This window comes from Engystomops pustulosus, unplaced genomic scaffold (assembly GCF_040894005.1).
Source record: "Engystomops pustulosus unplaced genomic scaffold, aEngPut4.maternal MAT_SCAFFOLD_165, whole genome shotgun sequence".
In the NCBI taxonomy this organism is placed as follows: Eukaryota; Metazoa; Chordata; class Amphibia; order Anura; family Leptodactylidae; genus Engystomops; species Engystomops pustulosus.
Window position 1 is genome coordinate 182,316 of NW_027285045.1, and position 25,704 is coordinate 208,019.

A 25,704-nucleotide genomic window follows, 5' to 3' on the forward strand; every position below is an offset into this window, starting at 1 on the left:
AAGAACCTCCCCAGATCTGTAACAAGAAATATACCCACATATACCAAGAACCTCCCCTGATCTGTAACAAGAAATATACCCACATATACCAAGAACCTCCCCTGATCTGTAACAAGAAATATACCCACATATACCAAGAACCTCCCCTAATCTGTAACAAGAAATATACCCACATATACCAAGAACCTCCCCTGATCTGTAACAAGAAATTACCCACATATACCAAGAACCTCCCCTGATCTGTAACAAGAAATATACCCACATTGCGGAATAAACTTGTCACAGCTGACTTGGGTAGTGATAAAAAAACAGCACGACAAACTTTATTAGCAACAAAGAAACATGGCACTTTCCCTTGTTTAAAGAGAACCCGTCATGCAAAATAACCCCCTAATCTAAATATATTTTCATAAATTGCCATTAGAGATCATTGCCTCTATCCCTTCATTGTCCCTCTACATGCCTGTAACCCTAAGCAATGAGGTCCTAAAGCTGTATGCAAATGACATGTGAAATGTCCAATGAAGCATTAGCATATTCAAGCTGTCCACTCTATTCATGAGTGGGAGGCACAGCCACACCCCCAGTGCATGACTGACAGCCGGTGTAATGATGTGAGGCTGTATAATGATGTGCTTCCTGGTGCTGGTGGCCACGCCCCCTGCAGCCTGTGTGTATGAGATACTCCTATACATATGACTGACAGCCTGTGTAATGATGTGAGACTGTATAATGATGTGCTTCCTGGTGCTGGCGCCCCCTGCAGCCTGTGTGTATGAGATACTCCTATACACATGACTGACAGCCTGTATAATGATGTGAGGCTGTATAATGATGTGCTTCCTGGTGCTGGCGCCCCCTGCAGCCAGTGTGTATGAGATACTCCTATACATATGACTGACAGCCTGTATAATGATGTGAGGCTGTATAATGATGTGCTTCCTGGTGCTGGCGCCCCCTGCAGCCTGTGTGTGTGTATGAGATACTCCTATACACATGACTGACAGCCTGTATAATGATGTGAGGCTGTATAATGATGTGCTTCCTGGTGCTGGCACCCCCTGCAGCCTGTGTGTGTATATGAGATACTCCTATACATATGACTGACAGCCTGTATAATGATGTGAGGCTGTATAATGATGTGCTTCCTGGTGCTGGCGCCTCCTGCAGCCTGTGTGTGTATGAGATACTCCTATACATATGACTGACAGCCTGTATAATGGTGTGAGGCTGTATAATGATGTGCTTCCTGGTGCTGGCGCCCCCTGCAGCCTGTGTGTATGAGATACTCCTATACATATGACTGACAGCCTGTATAATGGAGTGAGGCTGTATAATGATGTGCTTCCTGGTGCTGGCGCCCCCTGCAGCCTGTGTGTGTATGAGATACTCCTATACATATGACTGACAGCCTGTATAATGATGTGAGGCTGTATAATGATGTGCTTCCTGGTGCTGGCGCCCCCTGCAGCCTGTGTGTATGAGATACTCCTATACATATGACTGACAGCCTGTATAATGATGTGAGGCTGTATAATGATGTGCTTCCTGGTGATGGCGCCCCCTGCAGCCTGTGTGTATGAGATACTCCTATACATATGACTGACAGCCTGTATAATGATGTGAGGCTGTATAATGATGTGCTTCCTGGTGCTGGCGCCCCCTGCAGCCTGTGTGTGTATGAGATACTCCTATACACATGACTGACAGCCTGTATAATGATGTGAGGCTGTATAATGATGTGCTTCCTGGTGCTGGTGGCCACGCCCCCTGCAGCCTGTGTGTATGAGATACTCCTATACATATGACTGACAGCCTGTATAATGGTGTGAGGCTGTATAATGATGTGCTTCCTGGTGCTGGTGGCCACGCCCCCTGCAGCCTGTGTGTGTATGAGATACTCCTATACATATGACTGACAGCCTGTATAATGATGTGAGGCTGTATAATGATGTGCTTCCTGGTGCTGGCGCCCCCTGCAGCCTGTGTGTATGAGATACTCCTATACATATGACTGACAGCCTGTATAATGATGTGAGGCTGTATAATGATGTGCTTCCTGGTGCTGGCGCCCCCTGCAGCCTGTGTGTGTATGAGATACTCCTATACATATGACTGACAGCCTGTATAATGATGTGAGGCTGTATAATGATGTGCTTCCTGGTGCTGGTGGCCACGCCCCCTGCAGCCTGTGTGTATGAGATACTCCTATACATATGACTGACAGCCTGTATAATGGTGTGAGGCTGTATAATGATGTGCTTCCTGGTGCTGGTGGCCACGCCCCCTGCAGCCTGTGTGTGTATGAGATACTCCTATACACATGACTGACAGCCTGTATAATGATGTGAGGCTGTATAATGATGTGCTTCCTGGTGCCCCCTGCAGCCTGTGTGTATGAGATACTCCTATACACATGACTGACAGCCTGTATAATGGTGTGAGGCTGTATAATGATGTGCTTCCTGGTGCTGGCGCCCCCTGCAGCCTGTGTGTGTATGAGATACTCCTATACATATGACTGACAGCCTGTATAATGATGTGAGGCTGTATAATGATGTGCTTCCTGGTGCTGGTGCCCCCTGCAGCCTGTGTGTATATGAGATACTCCTATACATATGACTAACAGCCTGTATAATGATGTGAGGCTGTATAATGATGTGCTTCCTGGTGCTGGCGCCCCCTGCAGCCTGTGTGTATGAGATACTCCTATACACATGACTGACAGCCTGTATAATGATGTGAGGCTGTATAATGATGTGCTTCCTGGTGCTGGCGCCCCCTGCAGCCTGTGTGTGTATGAGATACTCCTATACATATGACTGACAGCCTGTATAATGGTGTGAGGCTGTATAATGATGTGCTTCCTGGTGCTGGTGGCCACGCCCCCTGCAGCCTGTGTGTGTATGAGATACTCCTATACACATGACTGACAGCCTGTATAATGATGTGAGGCTGTATAATGATGTGCTTCCTGGTGCCCCCTGCAGCCTGTGTGTATGAGATACTCCTATACACATGACTGACAGCCTGTATAATGATGTGAGGCTGTATAATGATGTGCTTCCTGGTGCTGGCGCCCCCTGCAGCCTGTGTGTGTATGAGATACTCCTATACATATGACTGACAGCCTGTATAATGATGTGAGGCTGTATAATGATATCCTTCCTGGTGCTGGCGCCTCCTGCAGCCTGTGTGTATAAGATACTCCTATACATATGACTGACAGCCTGTATAATGATGTGAGGCTGTATAATGATGTGCTTCCTGGTGCTGGTGGCCACGCCCCCTGCAGCCTGTGTGTATGAGATACTCCTATACACATGACTGACAGCCTGTATAATGGTGTGAGGCTGTATAATGATGTGCTTCCTGGTGCTGGCGCCCCCTGCAGCCTGTGTGTGTATGAGATACTCCTATACACATGACTGACAGCCTGTATAATGATGTGAGGCTGTATAATGATGTGCTTCCTGGTGCTGGCGCCCCCTGCAGCCTGTGTGTATGAGATACTCCTATACATATGACTGACAGCTTGTATAATGATGTGAGGCTGTATAATGATGTGCTTCCTGGTGCTGGCGCCCCCTGCAGCCTGTGTGTGTATGAGATACTCCTATACATATGACTGACAGCCTGTATAATGATGTGAGGCTGTATAATGATGTGCTTCCTGGTGCTGGCGCCCCCTGCAGCCTGTGTGTGTATGAGATACTCCTATACATATGACTGACAGCCTGTATAATGATGTGAGGCTGTATAATGATGTGCTTCCTGGTGCTGGCGCCCCCTGCAGCCTGTGTGTATGAGATACTCCTATACACATGACTGACAGCCTGTATAATGATGTGAGGCTGTATAATGATGTGCTTCCTGGTGCTGGCGCCTCCTGCAGCCTGTGTATGAGATACTCCTATACATATGGCTGACAGCCTGTATAATGATGTGAGACTGTATAATGATGTGCTTCCTGGTGCTGGTACCCCCTGCAGCCTGTGTGTATGAGATACTCCTATACACATGACTGACAGCCTGTATAATGATGTGAGGCTGTATAATGATGTGCTTCCTGGTGCTGGCGCCTCCTGCAGCCTGTGTGTGTATGAGATACTCCTATACACATGACTGACAGCCTGTATAATGATGTGAGGCTGTATAATGATATCCTTCCTGGTGCTGGCGCCTCCTGCAGCCTGTGTGTATGAGATACTCCTATACATATGACTGACAGCCTGTATAATGATGTGACCCTCCTGTGCTGGCGCCCCCTGCAGCCTGTGTGTGTATGAGATACTCCTATACACATGACTGACAGCCTGTATAATGATGTGACCCTCTTGTGCTAACGCCCCCTGCAGCCTGTGTGTATGAGATACTCCTATACACATGACTGACAGCCTGTATAATGATGTGAGGCTGTATAATGATGTGCTTCCTGGTGCTGGCGCCCCCTGCAGCCTGTGTGTGTATGAGATACTCCTATACATATGACTGACAGCCTGTATAATGATGTGAGGCTGTATAATGATGTGCTTCCTGGTGCTGGCACCCCCTGCAGCCTGTGTGTGTATGAGATACTCCTATACATATGACTGACAGCCTGTATAATGATGTGAGGCTGTATAATGATGTGCTTCCTGGTGCTGGTGGCCACGCCCCCTGCAGCCTGTGTGTGTATGAGATACTCCTATACATATGACTGACAGCCTGTATAATGATGTGAGGCTGTATAATGATGTGCTTCCTGGTGCCCCCTGCAGCCTGTGTGTGTATGAGATACTCCTATACACATGACTGACAGCCTGTATAATGATGGTATATTGGTGTAATGGCTCTTCCATGTGGTTCCAGGTGCTGGTGGCCACGCCCCCTGGAGCCCGTGTGTGTATGAGATACTCCTATACACATGACTGACAGCCTGTATAATGGTGTGAGGCTGTATAATGATGTGCTTCCTGGTGCTGGTGCCCCCTGCAGCCTGTGTGTGTATGAGATACTCCTATACATATGACTGACAGCCTGTATAATGGTGTGAGGCTGTATAATGATGTGCTTCCTGGTGCTGGCGCCCCCTGCAGCCTGTGTGTGTATGAGATACTCCTATACACATGACTGACAGCCTGTATAATGATGTGAGGCTGTATAATGATGTGCTTCCTGGTGCTGGCGCCCCCTGCAGCCTGTGTGTGTATGAGATACTCCTATACACATGACTGACAGCCTGTATAATGATGTGAGGCTGTATAATGATGTGCTTCCTGGTGCTGGCGCCCCCTGCAGCCTGTGTGTATGAGATACTCCTATACACATGACTGACAGCCTGTATAATGGTGTGAGGCTGTATAATGATGTGCTTCCTGGTGCTGGCGCCCCCTGCAGTCTGTGTGTGTATGAGATACTCCTATACATATGACTGACAGCCTGTATAATGATGTGAGGCTGTATAATGATGTGCTTCCTGGTGCTGGCGCCCCCTGCAGCCTGTGTGTGTATGAGATACTCCTATACACATGACTGACAGCCTGTATAATGATGTGAGGCTGTATAATGATGTGCTTCCTGGTGCTGGCGCCCCCTGCAGCCTGTGTGTGTATGAGATACTCCTATACATATGACTGACAGCCTATATAATGGTGTGAGGCTGTATAATGATGTGCTTCCTGGTGCTGGCGCCCCCTGCAGCCTGTGTGTATATGAGATACTCCTATACATATGACTGACAGCCTGTATAATGATGTGAGGCTGTATAATGATGTGCTTCCTGGTGCTGGCGCCCCCTGCAGCCTGTGTGTATGAGATACTCCTATACACATGACTGACAGCCTGTATAATGATGTGAGGCTGTATAATGATGTGCTTCCTGGTGCTGGCGCCCCCTGCAGCCTGTGTGTATGAGATACTCCTATACATATGACTGACAGCCTGTATAATGATGTGAGGCTGTATAATGATGTGCTTCCTGGTGCTGGCGCCCCCTGCAGCCTGTGTGTATGAGATACTCCTATACATATGACTGACAGCCTGTATAATGATGTGAGGCTGTATAATGATGTGCTTCCTGGTGCTGGCGCCCCCTGCAGCCTGTGTGTGTATGACATACTCCGATATACATGACTGACAGCCTGTATAATGATGTGACACTCCTGGTGCTGGCGCCCCCTGCAGCCTGTGTGTGTATGAGATACTCCTATACACATGACTGACAGCCTGTATAATGATGTGAGGCTGTATAATGATGTGCTTCCTGGTGCTGGCGCCCCCTGCAGCCTGTGTGTATGAGATACTCCTATACATATGACTGACAGCCTGTATAATGATGTGACCCTCCTGTGCTGGCGCCCCCTGCAGCCTGTGTGTGTATGAGATACTCCTATACACATGACTGACAGCCTGTATAATGATGTGAGGCTGTATAATGATGTGCTTCCTGGTGCTGGCGCCCCCTGCAGCCTGTGTGTGTATGAGATACTCCTATACACATGACTGACAGCCTGTATAATGATGTGAGGCTGTATAATGATGTGCTTCCTGGTGCTGGCGCCCCCTGCAGCCTGTGTGTGTATGAGATACTCCTATACATATGACTGACAGCCTGTATAATGATGTGAGGCTGTATAATGATGTGCTTCCTGGTGCTGGCGCCCCCTGCAGCCTGTGTGTGTATGAGATACTCCTATACATATGACTGACAGCCTGTGTAATGATGTGAGACTGTATAATGATGTGCTTCCTGGTGCTGGCGCCCCCTGCAGCCTGTGTGTGTATGAGATACTCCTATACACATGACTGACAGCCTGTATAATGATGTGAGGCTGTATAATGATGTGCTTCCTGGTGCTAGCGCCCCCTGCAGCCTGTGTGTGTATGAGATACTCCTATACACATGACTGACAGCCTGTATAATGATGTGAGGCTGTATAATGATGTGCTTCCTGGTGCTGGCGCCCCCTGCAGCCTGTGTGTGTATGAGATACTCCTATACATATGACTGACAGCCTGTATAATGATGTGAGGCTGTATAATGATGTGCTTCCTGGTGCTGGCGCCCCCTGCAGCCTGTGTGTGTATGAGATACTCCTATACATATGACTGACAGCCTGTGTAATGATGTGAGACTGTATAATGATGTGCTTCCTGGTGCTGGCGCCCCCTGCAGCCTGTGTGTATGAGATACTCCTATACATATGACTGACAGCCTGTATAATGATGTGAGGCTGTATAATGATGTGCTTCCTGGTGCTGGCGCCCCCTGCAGCCTGTGTGTATGAGATACTCCTATACACATGACTGACAGCCTGTATAATGATGTGAGGCTGTATAATGATGTGCTTCCTGGTGCTGGCGCCCCCTGCAGCCTGTGTGTATGAGATACTCCTATACATATGACTGACAGCCTGTATAATAGTGTGAGGCTGTATAATGATGTGCTTCCTGGTGCTGGCGCCCCCTGCAGCCTGTGTGTGTATGAGATACTCCTATACATATGACTGACAGCCTGTATAATGATGTGAGGCTGTATAATGATGTGCTTCCTGGTGCTGGCGCCCCCTGCAGCCTGTGTGTGTATGAGATACTCCTATACATATGACTGACAGCCTGTGTAATGATGTGAGACTGTATAATGATGTGCTTCCTGGTGCTGGCGCCCCCTGCAGCCTGTGTGTGTATGAGATACTCCTATACATATGACTGACAGCCTGTATAATGATGTGAGGCTGTATAATGATATCCTTCCTGGTGCTGGCGCCCCCTGCAGCCTGTGTGTATGAGATACTCCTATACATATGACTGACAGCCTGTATAATGATGTGAGGCTGTATAATGATGTGCTTCCTGGTGCTGGCGCCCCCTGCAGCCTGTGTGTGTATGAGATACTCCTATACACATGACTGACAGCCTGTATAATGATGTGAGGCTGTATAATGATGTGCTTCCTGGTGATGGCGCCCCCTGCAGCCTGTGTGTATGAGATACTCCTATACATATGACTGACAGCCTGTATAATGATGTGAGGCTGTATAATGGTGTGCTTCCTGGTGCTGGCGCCCCCTGCAGCCTGTGTGTGTATGAGATACTCCTATACATATGACTGACAGCCTGTATAATGATGTGAGGCTGTATAATGATGTGCTTCCTGGTGCTGGCGCCCCCTGCAGCCTGTGTGTGTATGAGATACTCCTATACATATGACTGACAGCCTGTATAATGATGTGAGGCTGTATAATGATGTGCTCCCTGGTGCTGGCGCCCCCTGCAGCCTGTGTGTGTATGAGATACTCCTATACATATGACTGACAGCCTGTATAATGATGTGAGGCTGTATAATGATGTGCTTCCTGGTGCTGGCGCCCCCTGCAGCCTGTGTGTATGAGATACTCCTATACATATGACTGACAGCCTGTATAATGATGTGAGGCTGTATAATGATGTGCTTCCTGGTGCTGGCGCCTCCTGCAGCCTGTGTGTATGAGATACTCCTATACATATGACTGACAGCCTGTATAATGATGTGAGGCTGTATAATGATATCCTTCCTGGTGCTGGCGCCTCCTGCAGCCTGTGTGTATGAGATACTCCTATACATATGACTGACAGCCTGTATAATGATGTGACCCTCCTGTGCTGGCGCCCCCTGCAGCCTGTGTGTATGAGATACTCCTATACACATGACTGACAGCCTGTATAATGATGTGAGGCTGTATAATGATGTGCTTCCTGGTGCTGGCGCCCCCTGCAGCCTGTGTGTGTATGAGATACTCCTATACATATGACTGACAGCCTGTATAATGATGTGAGGCTGTATAATGATGTGCTTCCTGGTGCTGGCGCCCCCTGCAGCCTGTGTGTATGAGATACTCCTATACATATGACTGACAGCCTGTATAATGATGTGAGGCTGTATAATGATATCCTTCCTGGTGCTGGCGCCTCCTGCAGTCTGTGTGTATGAGATACTCCTATACATATGACTGACAGCCTGTATAATGATGTGAGGCTGTATAATGATGTGCTTCCTGGTGCTGGCGCCCCCTGCAGCCTGTGTGTGTATGAGATACTCCTATACATATGACTGACAGCCTGTATAATAGTGTGAGGCTGTATAATGATGTGCTTCCTGGTGCTGGCGCCCCCTGCAGCCTGTGTGTATATGAGATACTCCTATACATGTGACTGACAGCCTGTATAATGATGTGAGGCTGTATAATGATGTGCTTCCTGGTGCTGGTGCCCCCTGCAGCCTGTGTGTATATGAGATACTCCTATACATATGACTGACAGCCTGTATAATGATGTGAGGCTGTATAATGATGTGCTTCCTGGTGCTGGCGCCCCCTGCAGCCTGTGTGTATGAGATACTCCTATACATATGACTGACAGCCTGTATAATGATGTGAGGCTGTATAATGATGTGCTTCCTGGTGCTGGCGCCCCCTGCAGCCTGTGTGTGTATGAGATACTCCTATACATATGACTGACAGCCTGTGTAATGATGTGAGACTGTATAATGATGTGCTTCCTGGTGCTGGCGCCCACTGCAGCCTGTGTGTGTATGAGATACTCCTATACATATGACTGACAGCCTGTATAATGATGTGAGGCTGTATAATGATATCCTTCCTGGTGCTGGCGCCCCCTGCAGCCTGTGTGTATGAGATACTCCTATACATATGACTGACAGCCTGTATAATGATGTGAGGCTGTATAATGATGTGCTTCCTGGTGCTGGCGCCCCCTGCAGCCTGTGTGTGTATGAGATACTCCTATACACATGACTGACAGCCTGTATAATGATGTGAGGCTGTATAATGATGTGCTTCCTGGTGCTGGCGCCCCCTGCAGCCTGTGTGTGTATGAGATACTCCTATACACATGACTGACAGCCTGTATAATGGTGTGAGGCTGTATAATGATGTGCTTCCTGGTGCTGGCGCCCCCTGCAGCCTGTGTGTGTATGAGATACTCCTATACACATGACTGACAGCCTGTATAATGATGTGAGGCTGTATAATGATGTGCTTCCTGGTGCTGGCGCCTCCTGCAGCCTGTGTGTGTGTATGAGATACTCCTATACATGTGACTGACAGCCTGTATAATGGTGTGAGGCTGTATAATGGTGTGCTTCCTGGTGCTGGTACCCCCTGCAGCCTGTGTGTGTATGAGATACTCCTATACATATGACTGACAGCCTGTATAATGGTGTGAGGCTGTATAATGATGTGCTTCCTGATGCTGGCGCCCCCTGCAGCCTGTGTGTGTATGAGATACTCCTATACATATGACTGACAGCCTGTATAATGATGTGAGGCTGTATAATGATGTGCTTCCTGGTGCTGGCGCCCCCTGCAGCCTGTGTGTATGAGATACTCCTATACACATGACTGACAGCCTGTATAATGGTGTGAGGCTGTATAATGATGTGCTTCCTGGTGCTGGCGCCCCCTGCAGTCTGTGTGTGTATGAGATACTCCTATACATATGACTGACAGCCTGTATAATGATGTGAGGCTGTATAATGATGTGCTTCCTGGTGCTGGCGCCCCCTGCAGCCTGTGTGTGTATGAGATACTCCTATACACATGACTGACAGCCTGTATAATGATGTGAGGCTGTATAATGATGTCCTTCCTGGTGCTGGCGCCCCCTGCAGCCTGTGTGTGTATGAGATACTCCTATACATATGACTGACAGCCTATATAATGGTGTGAGGCTGTATAATGATGTGCTTCCTGGTGCTGGCGCCCCCTGCAGCCTGTGTGTGTATGAGATACTCCTATACATATGACTGACAGCCTGTATAATGATGTGAGGCTGTATAATGATGTGCTTCCTGGTGCTGGCGCCCCCTGCAGCCTGTGTGTGTATGAGATACTCCTATACATATGACTGACAGCCTGTATAATGATGTGAGGCTGTATAATGATGTGCTTCCTGGTGCTGGCGCCTCCTGCAGCCTGTGTGTGTATGAGATACTCCTATACATATGACTGACAGCCTGTATAATGATGTGAGGCTGTATAATGATGTGCTTCCTGGTGCTGGCGCCCCCTGCAGCCTGTGTGTGTATGAGATACTCCTATACACATGACTGACAGCCTGTATAATGATGTGAGGCTGTATAATGATGTGCTTCCTGGTGCTGGCGCCCCCTGCAGCCTGTGTGTGTATGAGATACTCCTATACACATGACTGACAGCCTGTATAATGATGTGAGGCTGTATAATGATGTGCTTCCTGGTGCTGGCGCCCCCTGCAGCCTGTGTGTATGAGATACTCCTATACACATGACTGACAGCCTGTATAATGGTGTGAGGCTGTATAATGATGTGCTTCCTGGTGCTGGCGCCCCCTGCAGTCTGTGTGTGTATGAGATACTCCTATACATATGACTGACAGCCTGTATAATGATGTGAGGCTGTATAATGATGTGCTTCCTGGTGCTGGCGCCCCCTGCAGCCTGTGTGTGTATGAGATACTCCTATACACATGACTGACAGCCTGTATAATGATGTGAGGCTGTATAATGATGTCCTTCCTGGTGCTGGCGCCCCCTGCAGCCTGTGTGTGTATGAGATACTCCTATACATATGACTGACAGCCTATATAATGGTGTGAGGCTGTATAATGATGTGCTTCCTGGTGCTGGCGCCCCCTGCAGCCTGTGTGTGTATGAGATACTCCTATACATATGACTGACAGCCTGTATAATGATGTGAGGCTGTATAATGATGTGCTTCCTGGTGCTGGCGCCCCCTGCAGCCTGTGTGTATGAGATACTCCTATACATATGACTGACAGCCTGTATAATGATGCGAGGCTGTATAATGATGTGCTTCCTGGTGCTGGTGCCCCCTGCAGCCTGTGTGTATGAGATACTCCTATACATATGACTGACAGCCTGTATAATGATGTGAGGCTGTATAATGATGTGCTTCCTGGTGCTGGCGCCCCCTGCAGCCTGTGTGTGTATGAGATACTCCTATACACATGACTGACAGCCTGTATAATGATGTGAGGCTGTATAATGATGTGCTTCCTGGTGCTGGCGCCCCCTGCAGCCTGTGTGTGTATGAGATACTCCTATACATATGACTGACAGCCTGTATAATGATGTGAGGCTGTATAATGATGTGCTTCCTGGTGCTGGCGCCTCCTGCAGCCTGTGTGTGTATGAGATACTCCTATACATATGACTGACAGCCTGTATAATGATGTGAGGCTGTATAATGATGTGCTTCCTGGTGCTGGCACCCCCTGCAGCCTGTGTGTGTATATGAGATACTCCTATACATATGACTGACAGCCTGTATAATGATGTGAGGCTGTATAATTATGTGCTTCCTGGTGCTGGCGCCCCCTGCAGCCTGTGTGTGTATGAGATACTCCTATACACATGACTGACAGCCTGTATAATGATGTGAGGCTGTATAATGATGTGCTTCCTGGTGCTGGCGCCCCCTGCAGCCTGTGTGTATGAGATACTCCTATACATATGACTGACAGCCTGTATAATGATGTGAGGCTGTATAATGATGTGCTTCCTGGTGCTGGCGCCCCCTGCAGCCTGTGTGTGTATGAGATACTCCTATACATATGACTGACAGCCTGTATAATGATGTGAGGCTGTATAATGATGTGCTTCCTGGTGCTGGTGGCCACGCCCCCTGCAGCCTGTGTGTATGAGATACTCCTATACATATGACTGACAGCCTGTATAATGATGTGACACTCCTGGTGCTGGCGCCCCCTGTAGCCTGTGTGTGTATGAGATACTCCTATACATATGACTGACAGCCTGTATAATGATGTGAGGCTGTATAATGATGTGCTTCCTGGTGCTGGCGCCCCCTGCAGCCTGTGTGTGTATGAGATACTCCTATACATATGACTGACAGCCTGTATAATGATGTGAGGCTGTATAATGATGTGCTTCCTGGTGCTGGCGCCCCCTGCAGCCTGTGTGTATGAGATACTCCTATACATATGACTGACAGCCTGTATAATGATGTGAGGCTGTATAATGATGTGCTTCCTGGTGCTGGCGCCCCCTGCAGCCTGTGTGTGTATGAGATACTCCTATACACATGACTGACAGCCTGTATAATGATGTGAGGCTGTATAATGATGTGCTTCCTGGTGCTGGCGCCTCCTGCAGCCTGTGTGTATGAGATACTCCTATACATATGACTGACAGCCTGTATAATGATGTGACCCTCCTGTGCTGGCGCCCCCTGCAGCCTGTGTGTGTATGAGATACTCCTATACACATGACTGACAGCCTGTATAATGATGTGAGGCTGTATAATGATGTGCTTCCTGGTGCTGGCGCCCCCTGCAGCCTGTGTGTGTATGAGATACTCCTATACACATGACTGACAGCCTGTACAATGATGTGAGGCTGTATAATGATGTGCTTCCTGGTGCTGGTGGCCACGCCCCCTGCAGCCTGTGTGTGTATGAGATACTCCTATACATATGACTGACAGCCTGTATAATGATGTGAGGCTGTATAATGATGTGCTTCCTGGTGCTGGCGCCCCCTGCAGCCTGTGTGTTTATGAGATACTCCTATACATATGACTGACAGCCTGTATAATGATGTGAGGCTGTATAATGAAGTGCTTCCTGGTGCTGGCGCCCCCTGCAGCCTATGTGTGTATATGAGATACTCCTATACATATGACTGACAGCCTGTATAATGATGTGAGGCTGTATAATGATGTGCTTCCTGGTGCTGGCGCCCCCTGCAGCCTGTGTGTGTATGAGATACTCCTATACACATGACTGACAGCCTGTATAATGATGTGAGGCTGTATAATGATGTGCTTCCTGGTGCTGGCGCCCCCTGCAGTCTGTGTGTATGAGATACTCCTATACATATGACTGACAGCCTGTATAATGATGTGCTTCCTGGTGCTGGCGCCCCCTGCAGCCTGTGTGTATGAGATACTCCTATACATATGACTGACAGCCTGTATAATGATGTGAGGCTGTATAATGATGTGCTTCCTGGTGCTGGCGCCCCCTGCAGTCTGTGTGTATGAGATACTCCTATACATATGACTGACAGCCTGTATAATGATGTGCTTCCTGGTGCTGGCGCCCCCTGCAGCCTGTGTGTATGAGATACTCCTATACATATGACTGACAGCCTGTATAATGGTGTGAGGCTGTATAATGATGTGCTTCCTGGTGCTGGCACCCCCTGCAGCCTGTGTGTGTATGAGATACTCCTATACATATGACTGACAGCCTGTATAATGATGTGAGGCTGTATAATGATGTGCTTCCTGGTGCTGGCGCCCCCTGCAGCCTGTGTGTGTATGAGATACTCCTATACATATGACTGACAGCCTGTATAATGATGTGAGGCTGTATAATGATGTGCTTCCTGGTGCTGGCACCCCCTGCAGCCTGTGTGTGTATGAGATACTCCTATACATATGACTGACAGCCTGTATAATGATGTGAGGCTGTATAATGATGTGCTTCCTGGTGCTGGCGCCCCCTGCAGCCTGTGTGTTTATGAGATACTCCTATACATATGACTGACAGCCTGTATAATGATGTGAGGCTGTATAATGAAGTGCTTCCTGGTGCTGGCGCCCCCTGCAGCCTATGTGTGTATATGAGATACTCCTATACATATGACTGACAGCCTGTATAATGATGTGAGGCTGTATAATGATGTGCTTCCTGGTGCTGGCGCCCCCTGCAGCCTGTGTGTGTATGAGATACTCCTATACACATGACTGACAGCCTGTATAATGATGTGAGGCTGTATAATGATGTGCTTCCTGGTGCTGGCGCCCCCTGCAGCCTGTGTGTGTATATGAGATACTCCTACACATATGACTGACAGCCTGTATAATGATGTGAGGCTGTATAATGATGTGCTTCCTGGTGCTGGCGCCCCCTGCAGCCTGTGTGTGTATGAGATACTCCTATACACATGACTGACAGCCTGTATAATGATGTGAGGCTGTATAATGATGTGCTTCCTGGTGCTGGTGGCCACGCCCCCTGCAGCCTGTGTGTGTATGAGATACTCCTATACACATGACTGACAGCCTGTATAATGATGTGAGGCTGTATAATGATGTGCTTCCTGGTGCTGGCGCCCCCTGCAGCCTGTGTGTGTATGAGATACTCCTACACATATGACTGACAGCCTGTATAATGATGTGAGGCTGTATAATGATATCCTTCCTGGTGCTGGCGCCCCCTGCAGCCTGTGTGTGTATGAGATACTCCTATACATATGACTGACAGCCTGTATAATGATGTGAGGCTGTATAATGATGTGCTTCCTGGTGCTGTATGAGATACTCCTATACACATGACTGACAGCCTGTATAATGATGTGAGGCTGTATAATGATGTGCTTCCTGGTGCTGGCGCCCCCTGCAGCCTGTGTGTGTATATGAGATACTCCTATACACATGACTGACAGCCTGTATAATAGTGTGAGGCTGTATAATGATGTGCTTCCTGGTGCTGGCGCCCCCTGCAGCCTGTGTGTATGAGATACTCCTATACACATGACTGACAGCCTGTATAATGATGTGAGGCTGTATAATGATGTGCTTCCTGGTGCTGGCGCCTCCTGCAGCCTGTGTGTGTATGAGATACTCCTATACATATGACTGACAGCCTGTATAATGATGTGAGGCTGTATAATGATGTGTTTCCTGGTGCTGGCGCCCCCTGTAGCCTGTGTGTGTATGAGATACTCCTATACATATGACTGACAGCCTGTATAATGATGTGAGGCTGTATAATGATGTGCTTCCTGGTGCTGGCGCCCCCTGCAGCCTGTGTGTGTATGAGATACTCCTATACACATGACTGACAGCCTGTATAATGATGTGAGGCTGTATAATGATGTGCTTCCTGGTGCTGGCGCCCCCTGCAGCCTGTGTGTGTATGAGATACTCCTATACACATGACTGACAGCCTGTATAATGATGTGAGGCTGTATAATGATGTGCTTCCTGGTGCTGGCGCCCCCTGCAGCCTGTGTGTGTATGAGATACTCCTATACATATGACTGACAGCCTGTATAATGATGTGAGGCTGTATAATGATGTGCTTCCTGGTGCTGGCGCCTCCTGCAGCCTGTGTGTATGAGATACTCCTATACATATGACTGACAGCCTGTATAATGATGTGAGGCTGTATAATGATGTGCTTCCTGGTGCTGGCGCCCCCTGCAGCCTGTGTGTATGAGATACTCCTATACATATGACTGACAGCCTGTATAATGATGTGAGGCTGTATAATGATGTGCTTCCTGGTGCTGGCGCCCCCTGCAGCCTTTGTGTATGAGATACTCCTATACATATGACTGACAGCCTGTATAATGATGTGAGGCTGTATAATGATGTGCTTCCTGGTGCTGGTGGCCACGCCCCCTGCAGCCTGTGTGTGTATGAGATACTCCTATACACATGACTGACAGCCTGTATAATGATGTGAGGCTGTATAATGATGTGCTTCCTGGTTCTGGCGCCCCCTGCAGCCTGTGTGTGTATGAGATACTCCTATACATATGACTGACAGCCTGTATAATGATGTGAGGCTGTATAATGATGTGCTTCCTGGTGCTGGTGGCCACGCCCCCTGCAGCCTGTGTGTGTATAGGAGAGATACAGCAGCTCCAGGCAGCCATGTTAGAGCAGCACATGTCAGGTACTTGTGTAGCTGATGTCTGTGTCTCTCACATGTGTATTAGGAGGATGCAGCATGTCAGCAGATGCAGCACAGACACTAGCAATGCTTTACTATACATTACACACAGACATGAGCAGGGGGAGGGGTAACAGGGGTGACATCACTGCCTCTGACCATGTGACCAGCCTCATTTACATGATAAAAAATAGATGATTTTACAATGAATAATGTATGAAATAACTAGATAAAGGCTGGGATGGATCCTTGTGAGCTGCTCCAACAGGAAGAGGTGACAGGACTAGTGGCAGAGACCTGATGACAGGTGTCCTTTAAGCTGTCAACAATGTAATAATGTTAACAAAGGTGACCTCTTCTTTCACCCCCATTCAGGACGTACATACAAAATTAAAGATGTTTTCACTTGTAATTCTAGAGATGTAATATACATCATCAAATGCCCCTATGGCCCCCTATACATTGGGGAAACCCGCCAGCGTATAGGAGACGCATCGCTCAACATAAATCGACCATTAGGAGAGAAAATCTCCTGTTACCAGTACCTGCACATAAGAAATACAACCATTCATTACCACAACTGAAATGTCAAGTCATTGCCAAAGTAGATCCACCTAGAAGCCTTTTGGATACATGAACTGAAAACATTGGAAGCGCATGGTTTATATAGGGACTAGGAAGATGGCCAACTCTAGTCTGACCCTTCCATTATCCTCTTACAGACACAGAAGCCATGAGTGCCCTGACAATGGGAGAGAAGACTTGGACCCATTATCTCTCTATTCTTATACTAACATCCCCAGATAGGAGATCAACGTCACTAACTCTCCTAACAATAGATGTTACAATGTAGCGATGATGAGAATTTGCTATTTAAATTGTTTTTTGAATATAAAACATGATTTAAACTGAAAAACAATAACGTCCAAAATGGTTATTATGTTTACACGAATGTTTACACGAATGTTCCATTATTATGTACATTCCTTATGTTTTGTCCGATTGCATCTCCCTGCATCCGCTAGTGTTTGTTTTTCATTTAATCTGATCACGTGACATGATCACATGGTCGGTCACATGGTTAATGTTAGATCACGTGACATGATCACATGGTCGGTCACATGGTTAATGTTAGATCACGTGATGTGATCACATGATTGATGATGCGTTCCGGTAGCAGTGCATTCATTGGACGCTCATCTGCTTAGGAAACACGACTGTTCAGGATGACGGCAGCTGATGAGGGCTCAGGAAACGCCACTGTTCAGGATGACGGCAGCTGATGAGGGCTCAGGAAACAGCACTGTTCAGGATGACGGCAGCTGATGAGGGCTCAGGAAACAGCACTGTTCAGGATGACGGCAGCTGATGAGGGCTCAGAAAACACCACTGTTCAGGATGACGGCAGCTGATGAGGGCTCAGGAAACACCACTGTTCAGGATGACGGCAGCTGATGAGGGCTCAGGAAACACGACTGTTCAGGATGACGGCAGCTGATGAGGGCTCAGGAAACAGCACTGTTCAGGATGACGGCAGCTGATGAGGGCTCAGGAAACACGACTGTTCAGGATGACGGCAGCTGATGAGGGCTCAGGAAACAGCACTGTTCAGGATGACGGCAGCTGATGAAGGCTCAGGAAACACGACAGTTCAGGATGACGGCAGCTGATGAGGGCTCAGGAAACGCCACTGTTCAGGATGACGGCAGCTGATGAGGGCTCAGGAAACACGACTGTTCAGGATGACGGCAGCTGATGAGGGCTCAGGAAACAGCACTGTTCAGGATGACGGCAGCTGATGAGGGCTCAGGAAACACGACTGTTCAGGATGACGGCAGCTGATGAGGGCTCAGGAAACGCCACTGTTCAGGATGACGGCAGCTGATGAGGGCTCAGGAAACGCCACTGTTCAGGATGACGGCAGCTGATGAGGGCTCAGGAAACAGCACTGTTCAGGATGACGGCAGCTGATGAGGGCTCAGGAAACAGCACTGTTCAGGATGACGGCAGCTGATGAGGGCTCAGGAAACACGACTGTTCAGGATGACGGCAGCTGATGAGGGCTCAGGAAACAGCACTGTTCAGGATGACGGCAGCTGATGAGGGCTCAGGAAACACGACTGTTCAGGATGACGGCAGCTGATGAGGGCTCAGGAAACGCCACTGTTCAGGATGACGGCAGCTGATGAGGGCTCAGGAAACGCCACTGTTCAGGATGACGGCAGCTGATGAGGGCTCAGGAAACAGCACTGTTCAGGATGACGGCAGCTGATGAGGGCTCAGGAAACGCCACTGTTCAGGATGACGGCAGCTGATGAGGGCTCAGGAAACAGCACTGTTCAGGATGACGGCAGCTGATGAGGGCTCAGGAAACGCCACTGTTCAGGATGACGGCAGCTGATGAGGGCTCAGGAAACACGACTGTTCAGGATGACGGCAGCTGATGAGGGCTCAGGAAACAGCACTGTTCAGGATGACGGCAGCTGATGAGGGCTCAGGAAACGCCACTGTTCAGGATGACGGCAGCTGATGAGGGCTCAGGAAACACGACTGTTCAGGATGACGGCAGCTGATGAGGGCTCAGGAAACACGACTGTTCAGGATGACGGCAGCTGATGAGGGCTCAGGAAACACGACTGTTCAGGATGACGGCAGCTGATGAGGGCTCAGGAAACAGCACTGTTCAGGATGACGGCAGCTGATGAGGGCTCAGGAAACACGACTGTTCAGGATGACGGCAGCTGATGAGGGCTCAGGTGGAGCCGACGCGCGTTATACTTGATTTATGATGTCTTGTTAAATAAAAGAAGAATATTGGATTTTCACCTTCCTCGAAGTGCCGGGATTTTCCTTGTCTATTTATAAGCTCCGTTTGTCCACGAGGCGCAGGAGACTGAGTGCCGAACCATCACAACTAAGCAGCAAAATCTAAATTAGTTTTGGTGATTTTCCCAAAAATGTGAAAAATGGCCCCAAATTCTGCGCCTCAGAACATTCTAGTAACATCTGCGGAATCTTAGAAACCTAAACATGAAGCAGAGACCCGGGAAATGTCAGTGATGCAGTGATCCGGGAAATGTAAGTGATGCAGTGATCCGGGAAATGTCAGTGATGCAGTGATCCGGGAAATGTCAGTGATGCAGTGATCCGGGAAATGTCAGTGATGCAGTGATCCGGGAAATGTAAGTGATGCAGTGATCTGGGGGCCGTCACATCTGCCGCAAAAGGAGAGAATTTACAACGTCGAAAATAAAGAATTTTTGCCAAATTCAGTTTTTTTTTTCATAACTAAACACAAAAGATTTCATCCAAATTTGTAAACTAATGTGTAGCCCGATGTGTCAGGAGAAAAGAATCTCCCAATCCCCGGAAATCTCACAGCGCCGGAGCGACACCGGGAGGATCCCAAAGATGGGGCCGCGGCCTGAAGGGGTTAATGAGGGCCGATCTTACGAGTGATTGGATGACATTTGTATCATAAATAGAATGTCCGCTGCTGCGCTGTGTTCTTTGTCACATGAGGAGTATATATATATACACGTGGTCCCCGGAGTCCTCCTGCTGGACCAGAGAGATCCCTCCTCAACCACAACGTGTGCTCCACCTCCCCCGAATATTATCCCCCCAGCGCCTCCCCCAAATATTATCCCCCCCGGCGCCTCCCCCGAATATTATCCCCCCCAGCACCTCCTTCTCATATTATCCCCCCCCCCGAACATTATCCCCCCCCCAGCGCCTCCTTCTCATATTATCCCCCCCCCCCCCGAATATTATCCCCCCCCCAGCGCCTCCCCCGAATATTATCCCCCCCAAGCGCCTCCCCCAAATATTATCCCCCCCAGCGCCTCCCCCAAACATTATCCTCCCCAGCGCCTCCCCCGAATATTATCCCCCCCAAGCGCCTCCCCCGAATATTATCCCCCCCAAGCGCCTCCCCCGAATATTATCCCCCCCAGCGCCTACCCCAAACATTATCCCCCCCAGCGCCTCCCCCAAATATTATCCCCCCCAGCGCCTCCCCCAAACATTATCCTCCCCAGCGCCTCCCCCGAATATTATCCCCCCCAAGCGCCTCCCCCGAATATTATCCCCCCCAGCACCTACCCCAAACATTATCCCCCCCAGCGCCTCCCCCAAATATTATCCCCCCCCAGCGCCTCCTTCTCATATTATCCCCCCCAGCGCCTCCCCCAAATATTATCCCCCCCAGCGCCTCCCCCAAATATTATCCCCCCCAAGCGCCTCCCCCGAATATTATCCCCCCCAGCGCCTACCCCAAACATTATCCCCCCCAGCGCCTCCCCCAAATATTATCCCCCCCCAGCGCCTCCTTCTCATATTATCCCCCCCAGCGCCTCCCCCAAATATTATCCCCCCCAGCGCCTCCCCCAAATATTATCCCCCCCAAGCGCCTCCCCCGAATATTATCCCCCCCAGCGCCTACCCCAAACATTATCCCCCCCAGCGCCTCCCCCGAATATTATCCCCCCCAAGCGCCTCCCCCGAATATTATCCCCCCCAGCACCTACCCCAAACATTATCCCCCCCAGCGCCTACCCCAAACATTATCCCCCCCAGCGCCTCCCCCAAATATTATCCCCCCCCAGCGCCTCCTTCTCATATTATCCCCCCCCAAGCGCCTCCCCCAAATATTATCCCCCCCAGCGCCTCCCCCAAATATTATCCCCCCCAGCGCCTCCCCCAAATATTATCCCCCCCAAGCGCCTCCCCCGAATATTATCCCCCCCAGCGCCTACCCCAAACATTATCCCCCCCAGCGCCTACCCCAAACATTATCCCCCCCAGCGCCTCCCCCAAATATTATCCCCCCCCAGCGCCTCCTTCTCATATTATCCCCCCCCAAGCGCCTCCCCCAAATATTATCCCCCCCAGCGCCTCCCCCAAACATTATCCCCCCCAGGCGCCTCCCCCAAATATTATCCCCCCCAGCGCCTCCCCCAAACATTATCCTCCCCAGCGCCTCCCCCAAATATTATCCCCCCCAAGCGCCTCCCCCAAACATTATCCTCCCCAGCACCTACCCCAAACATTATACCCCCCAGCGCCTCCCCCAAATATTATCCCCCCCCAGCGCCTCCTTCTCATATTATCACCCCCAAACGCCTCCCCCAAATATTATCCCCCCCCAGCGCCTCCTTCTCATATTATCCCCCCCAGGCGCCTCCCCCAAACATTATCCCCCCCAGGCGCCTCCCCCAAACATTATCCCCCCCAGGCGCCTCCCCCAAACATTATCCCCCCCAGGCGCCTCCCCCAAACATTATCCCCCCCCCAGCGCCTCCCCCAAACATTATCCCCCCCCCAGCGCCTCCCCCAAACATTATCCCCCCCCCAGCGCCTCCCCCGAATATTATCCCCCCCCAGCGCCTCCCCCGAATATTATCCCCCCCCCAGCGCCTCCCCCAAATATTATCCCCCCCAAGCGCCTCCCCCAAATATTATTCCCCCCCCAGCACCTCCCCCAAACATTATCCCCCCCAGCGCCTCCCCCAAATATTATCCCCCCCCAGCGCCTCCTTCTCATATTATCCCCCCCCCAAGCGCCTCCCCCGAATATTATCCCCCCCCCAGCGCCTCCCCCGAATATTATCCCCCCCCCAGCGCCTCCCCCAAATATTATCCCCCCCAAGCGCCTCCCCCAAATATTATTCCCCCCCCAGCACCTCCCCCAAACATTATCCCCCCCAGCGCCTCCCCCAAATATTATCCCCCCCCAGCGCCTCCTTCTCATATTATCCCCCCCCCAAGCGCCTCCCCCGAATATTATCCCCCCCAGCACCTCCCCCAAACATTATCCCCCCCAGCGCCTCCCCCAAATATTATCCCCCCCCCAGCGCCTCCTTCTCATATTATCCCCCCCAGCGCCTCCCCCAAATATTATCCCCCCCAGCACCTCCCCCAAATATTATCCCCCCAAGCGCCTCCCTCAAATATTATCCCCCCCCCAGCGCCTCCCCCAAATATTATCCCCCCCAGCACCTCCCCCGAATATTATCCCCCCAGCCTCCCCCAAATATTATCCCCCCCGGCGCCTCCCCCTCCATGTTCTTATATTCTGATTGGATGTAATGATATCACTTTGTAACAAGTGTCAGGACAGTAAAGTTCCCCTGAGTCCGGGTCACATGACTGGATGGAGACTTACCTGCCATCAGCACAGGCAGCGGAGGAGGAGGAGGAGGAGGAGGAGGAGGAGGAGGAGGTGCACCCTCTGCGGACAGAGAAAGAGGCTTCAGGGTCACAGGGGTCAGCACAGAGGAGCACAAGTAACCCCACAGCATCCTGCAGAGTATAACACCCATCATCCATCACCCAGGAGAATAGAGTATAACACCCATCATCCATCACCCAGGAGAGCAGAGTATAACACCCATCATCCATCACCCAGGAGAGCAGAGTATAACACCCATCATCCATCACCCAGGAGAGCAGAGTATAACACCCATCATCCATCACCCAGGAGAGCAGAGTATAACACCCATCATCCATCACCCAGGAGAGCAGAGTATAACACCCATCATCCATCACCCGGGAGAGCAGAGTATAACACCCATCATCCATCACCCGGGAGAGCAGAGTATAACAACCATCATCCATCACCCGGGAGAGCAGAGTATAACACCCATCATCCATCACCCGGGAGAGCAGAGTATAACACCCATCATCCATCACCCAGGAGAATAGAGTATAACACCCATCATCCATCACCCAGGAGAATAGAGTATAACACCCATCATCCATCACCCAGGAGAGCAGAGTATAACACCCATCATCCATCACCCAGGAGAGCAGAGTATAACACCCATCATCCATCACCAAGGAGAGCAGAGTATAACACCCATCATCCATCACCCAGGAGAGCAGAGTATAACACCCATCATCCATCACCCAGGAGAGCAGAGTATAACACCCATCATCCATCACCCAGGAGAGCAGAGTATAACACCCATCATCCATCACCCAGGAGAGCAGAGTATAACACCCATCATCCATCACCCAGGAGAGCAGAGTATAACACCCATCATCCATCACCCAGGAGAATAGAGTATAACACCCATCATCCATCACCCAGGAGAGCAGAGTATAACACCCATCATCCATCACCCAGGAGAGCAGAGTATAACACCCATCATCCATCACCCAGGAGAGCAGAGTATAACACCCATCATCCATCACCCAGGAGAGCAGAGTATAACACCCATCATCCATCACCCAGGAGAGCAGAGTATAACACCCATCATCCATCACCCAGGAGAGCAGAGTATAACACCCATCATCCATCACCCAGGAGAATAGAGTATAACACCCATCATCCATCACCCGGGAGAGCAGAGTATAACACCCATCATCCATCACCCAGGAGAATAGAGTATAACACCCATCATCCATCACCCAGGAGAGCAGAGTATAACACCCATCATCCATCACCCAGGAGAGCAGAGTATAACACCCATCATCCATCACCCAGGAGAATAGAGTATAACACCCATCATCCATCACCCAAGAGAGCAGAGTATAACACCCATCATCCATCACCCAGGAGAGCAGAGTATAACACCCATCATCCATCACCCAGGAGAGCAGAGTATAACACCCATCATCCATCACCCAGGAGAATAGAGTATAACACCCATCATCCATCACCCAGGAGAATAGAGTATAACACCCATCATCCATCACCCAGGAGAGCAGAGTATAACACCCATCATCCATCACCCGGGAGAGCAGAGTATAACACCCATCATCCATCACCCGGGAGAGCAGAGTATAACACCCATCATCCATCACCCAGGAGAGCAGAGTATAACACCCATCATCCATCACCCAGGAGAGCAGAGTATAACACCCATCATCCATCACCCAGGAGAATAGAGTATAACACCCATCATCCATCACCCAGGAGAGCAGAGTATAACACCCATCATCCATCACCCAGGAGAATAGAGTATAACACCCATCATCCATCACCCAGGAGAATAGAGTATAACACCCATCATCCATCACCTGGGAGAGCAGAGTATAACACCCATCATCCATCACCCAGGAGAGCAGAGTATAACACCCATCATCCATCACCCAGGAGAGCAGAGTATAACACCCATCATCCATCACCCAGGAGAGCAGAGTATAACACCCATCATCCATCACCCGGGAGAGCAGAGTATAACACCCATCATCCATCACCCAGGAGAGCAGAGTATAACACCCATCATCCATCACCCAGGAGAGCAGAGTATAACACCCATCATCCATCACCCAGGAGAGCAGAGTATAACACCCATCATCCATCACCCAGGAGAATAGAGTATAACACCCATCATCCATCACCCAGGAGAGCAGAGTATAACACCCATCATCCATCACCCAGGAGAGCAGAGTATAACACCCATCATCCATCACCCGGGAGAGCAGAGTATAACACCCATCATCCATCACCCAGGAGAGCAGAGTATAACACCCATCATCCATCACCCGGGAGAGCAGAGTATAACACCCATCATCCATCACCCAGGAGAATAGAGTATAACACCCATCATCCATCACCCAGGAGAGCAGAGTATAACACCCATCATCCATCACCCAGGAGAGCAGAGTATAACACCCATCATCCATCACCCAGGAGAATAGAGTATAACACCCATCATCCATCACCCAGGAGAGCAGAGTATAACACCCATCATCCATCACCCGGGAGAGTAGAGTATAACACCCATCATCCATCACCCAGGAGAGCAGAGTATAACACCCATCATCCATCACCCAGGAGAGCAGAGTATAACACCCATCATCCATCACCCAGGAGAGCAGAGTATAACACCCATCATCCATCACCCAGGAGAATAGAGTATAACACCCATCATCCATCACCCAGGAGAATAGAGTATAACACCCATCATCCATCACCCAGGAGAGCAGAGTATAACACCCATCATCCATCACCCAGGAGAGCAGAGTATAACACCCATCATCCATCACCCAGGAGAGCAGAGTATAACA

General features: G+C 49.8%; 1 protein-coding gene across 3 annotated transcripts in view; it reads right to left on the reverse strand.

Moving 5' to 3' along the window:
* The window catches only part of LOC140108663 (sterile alpha motif domain-containing protein 9-like), a 109,721-nt gene that overhangs the window by 66,296 nt on the left and 17,721 nt on the right, over positions 1–25,704 (reverse strand). The window contains exons 2-3 of one of the 3 annotated variants that reach the window (XR_011851185.1): positions 22,853–22,918; positions 19,231–19,901 (exon numbers count right to left, since the gene is read on the reverse strand). The exons of 1 other annotated variant lie outside the window; for it this stretch is intronic. Coding sequence is in view for 1 of the 2 variants with exons in the window: in XM_072131883.1 (XP_071987984.1) it covers positions 22,853–22,859 (7 nt within the window). In the remaining variant the exon portion in view is untranslated. Of the gene's footprint in view, positions 1–19,230; positions 19,902–22,852; positions 22,919–25,704 lie in introns of those variants that run through there. One more of the 3 variants, XM_072131883.1, reaches the window with a different exon arrangement.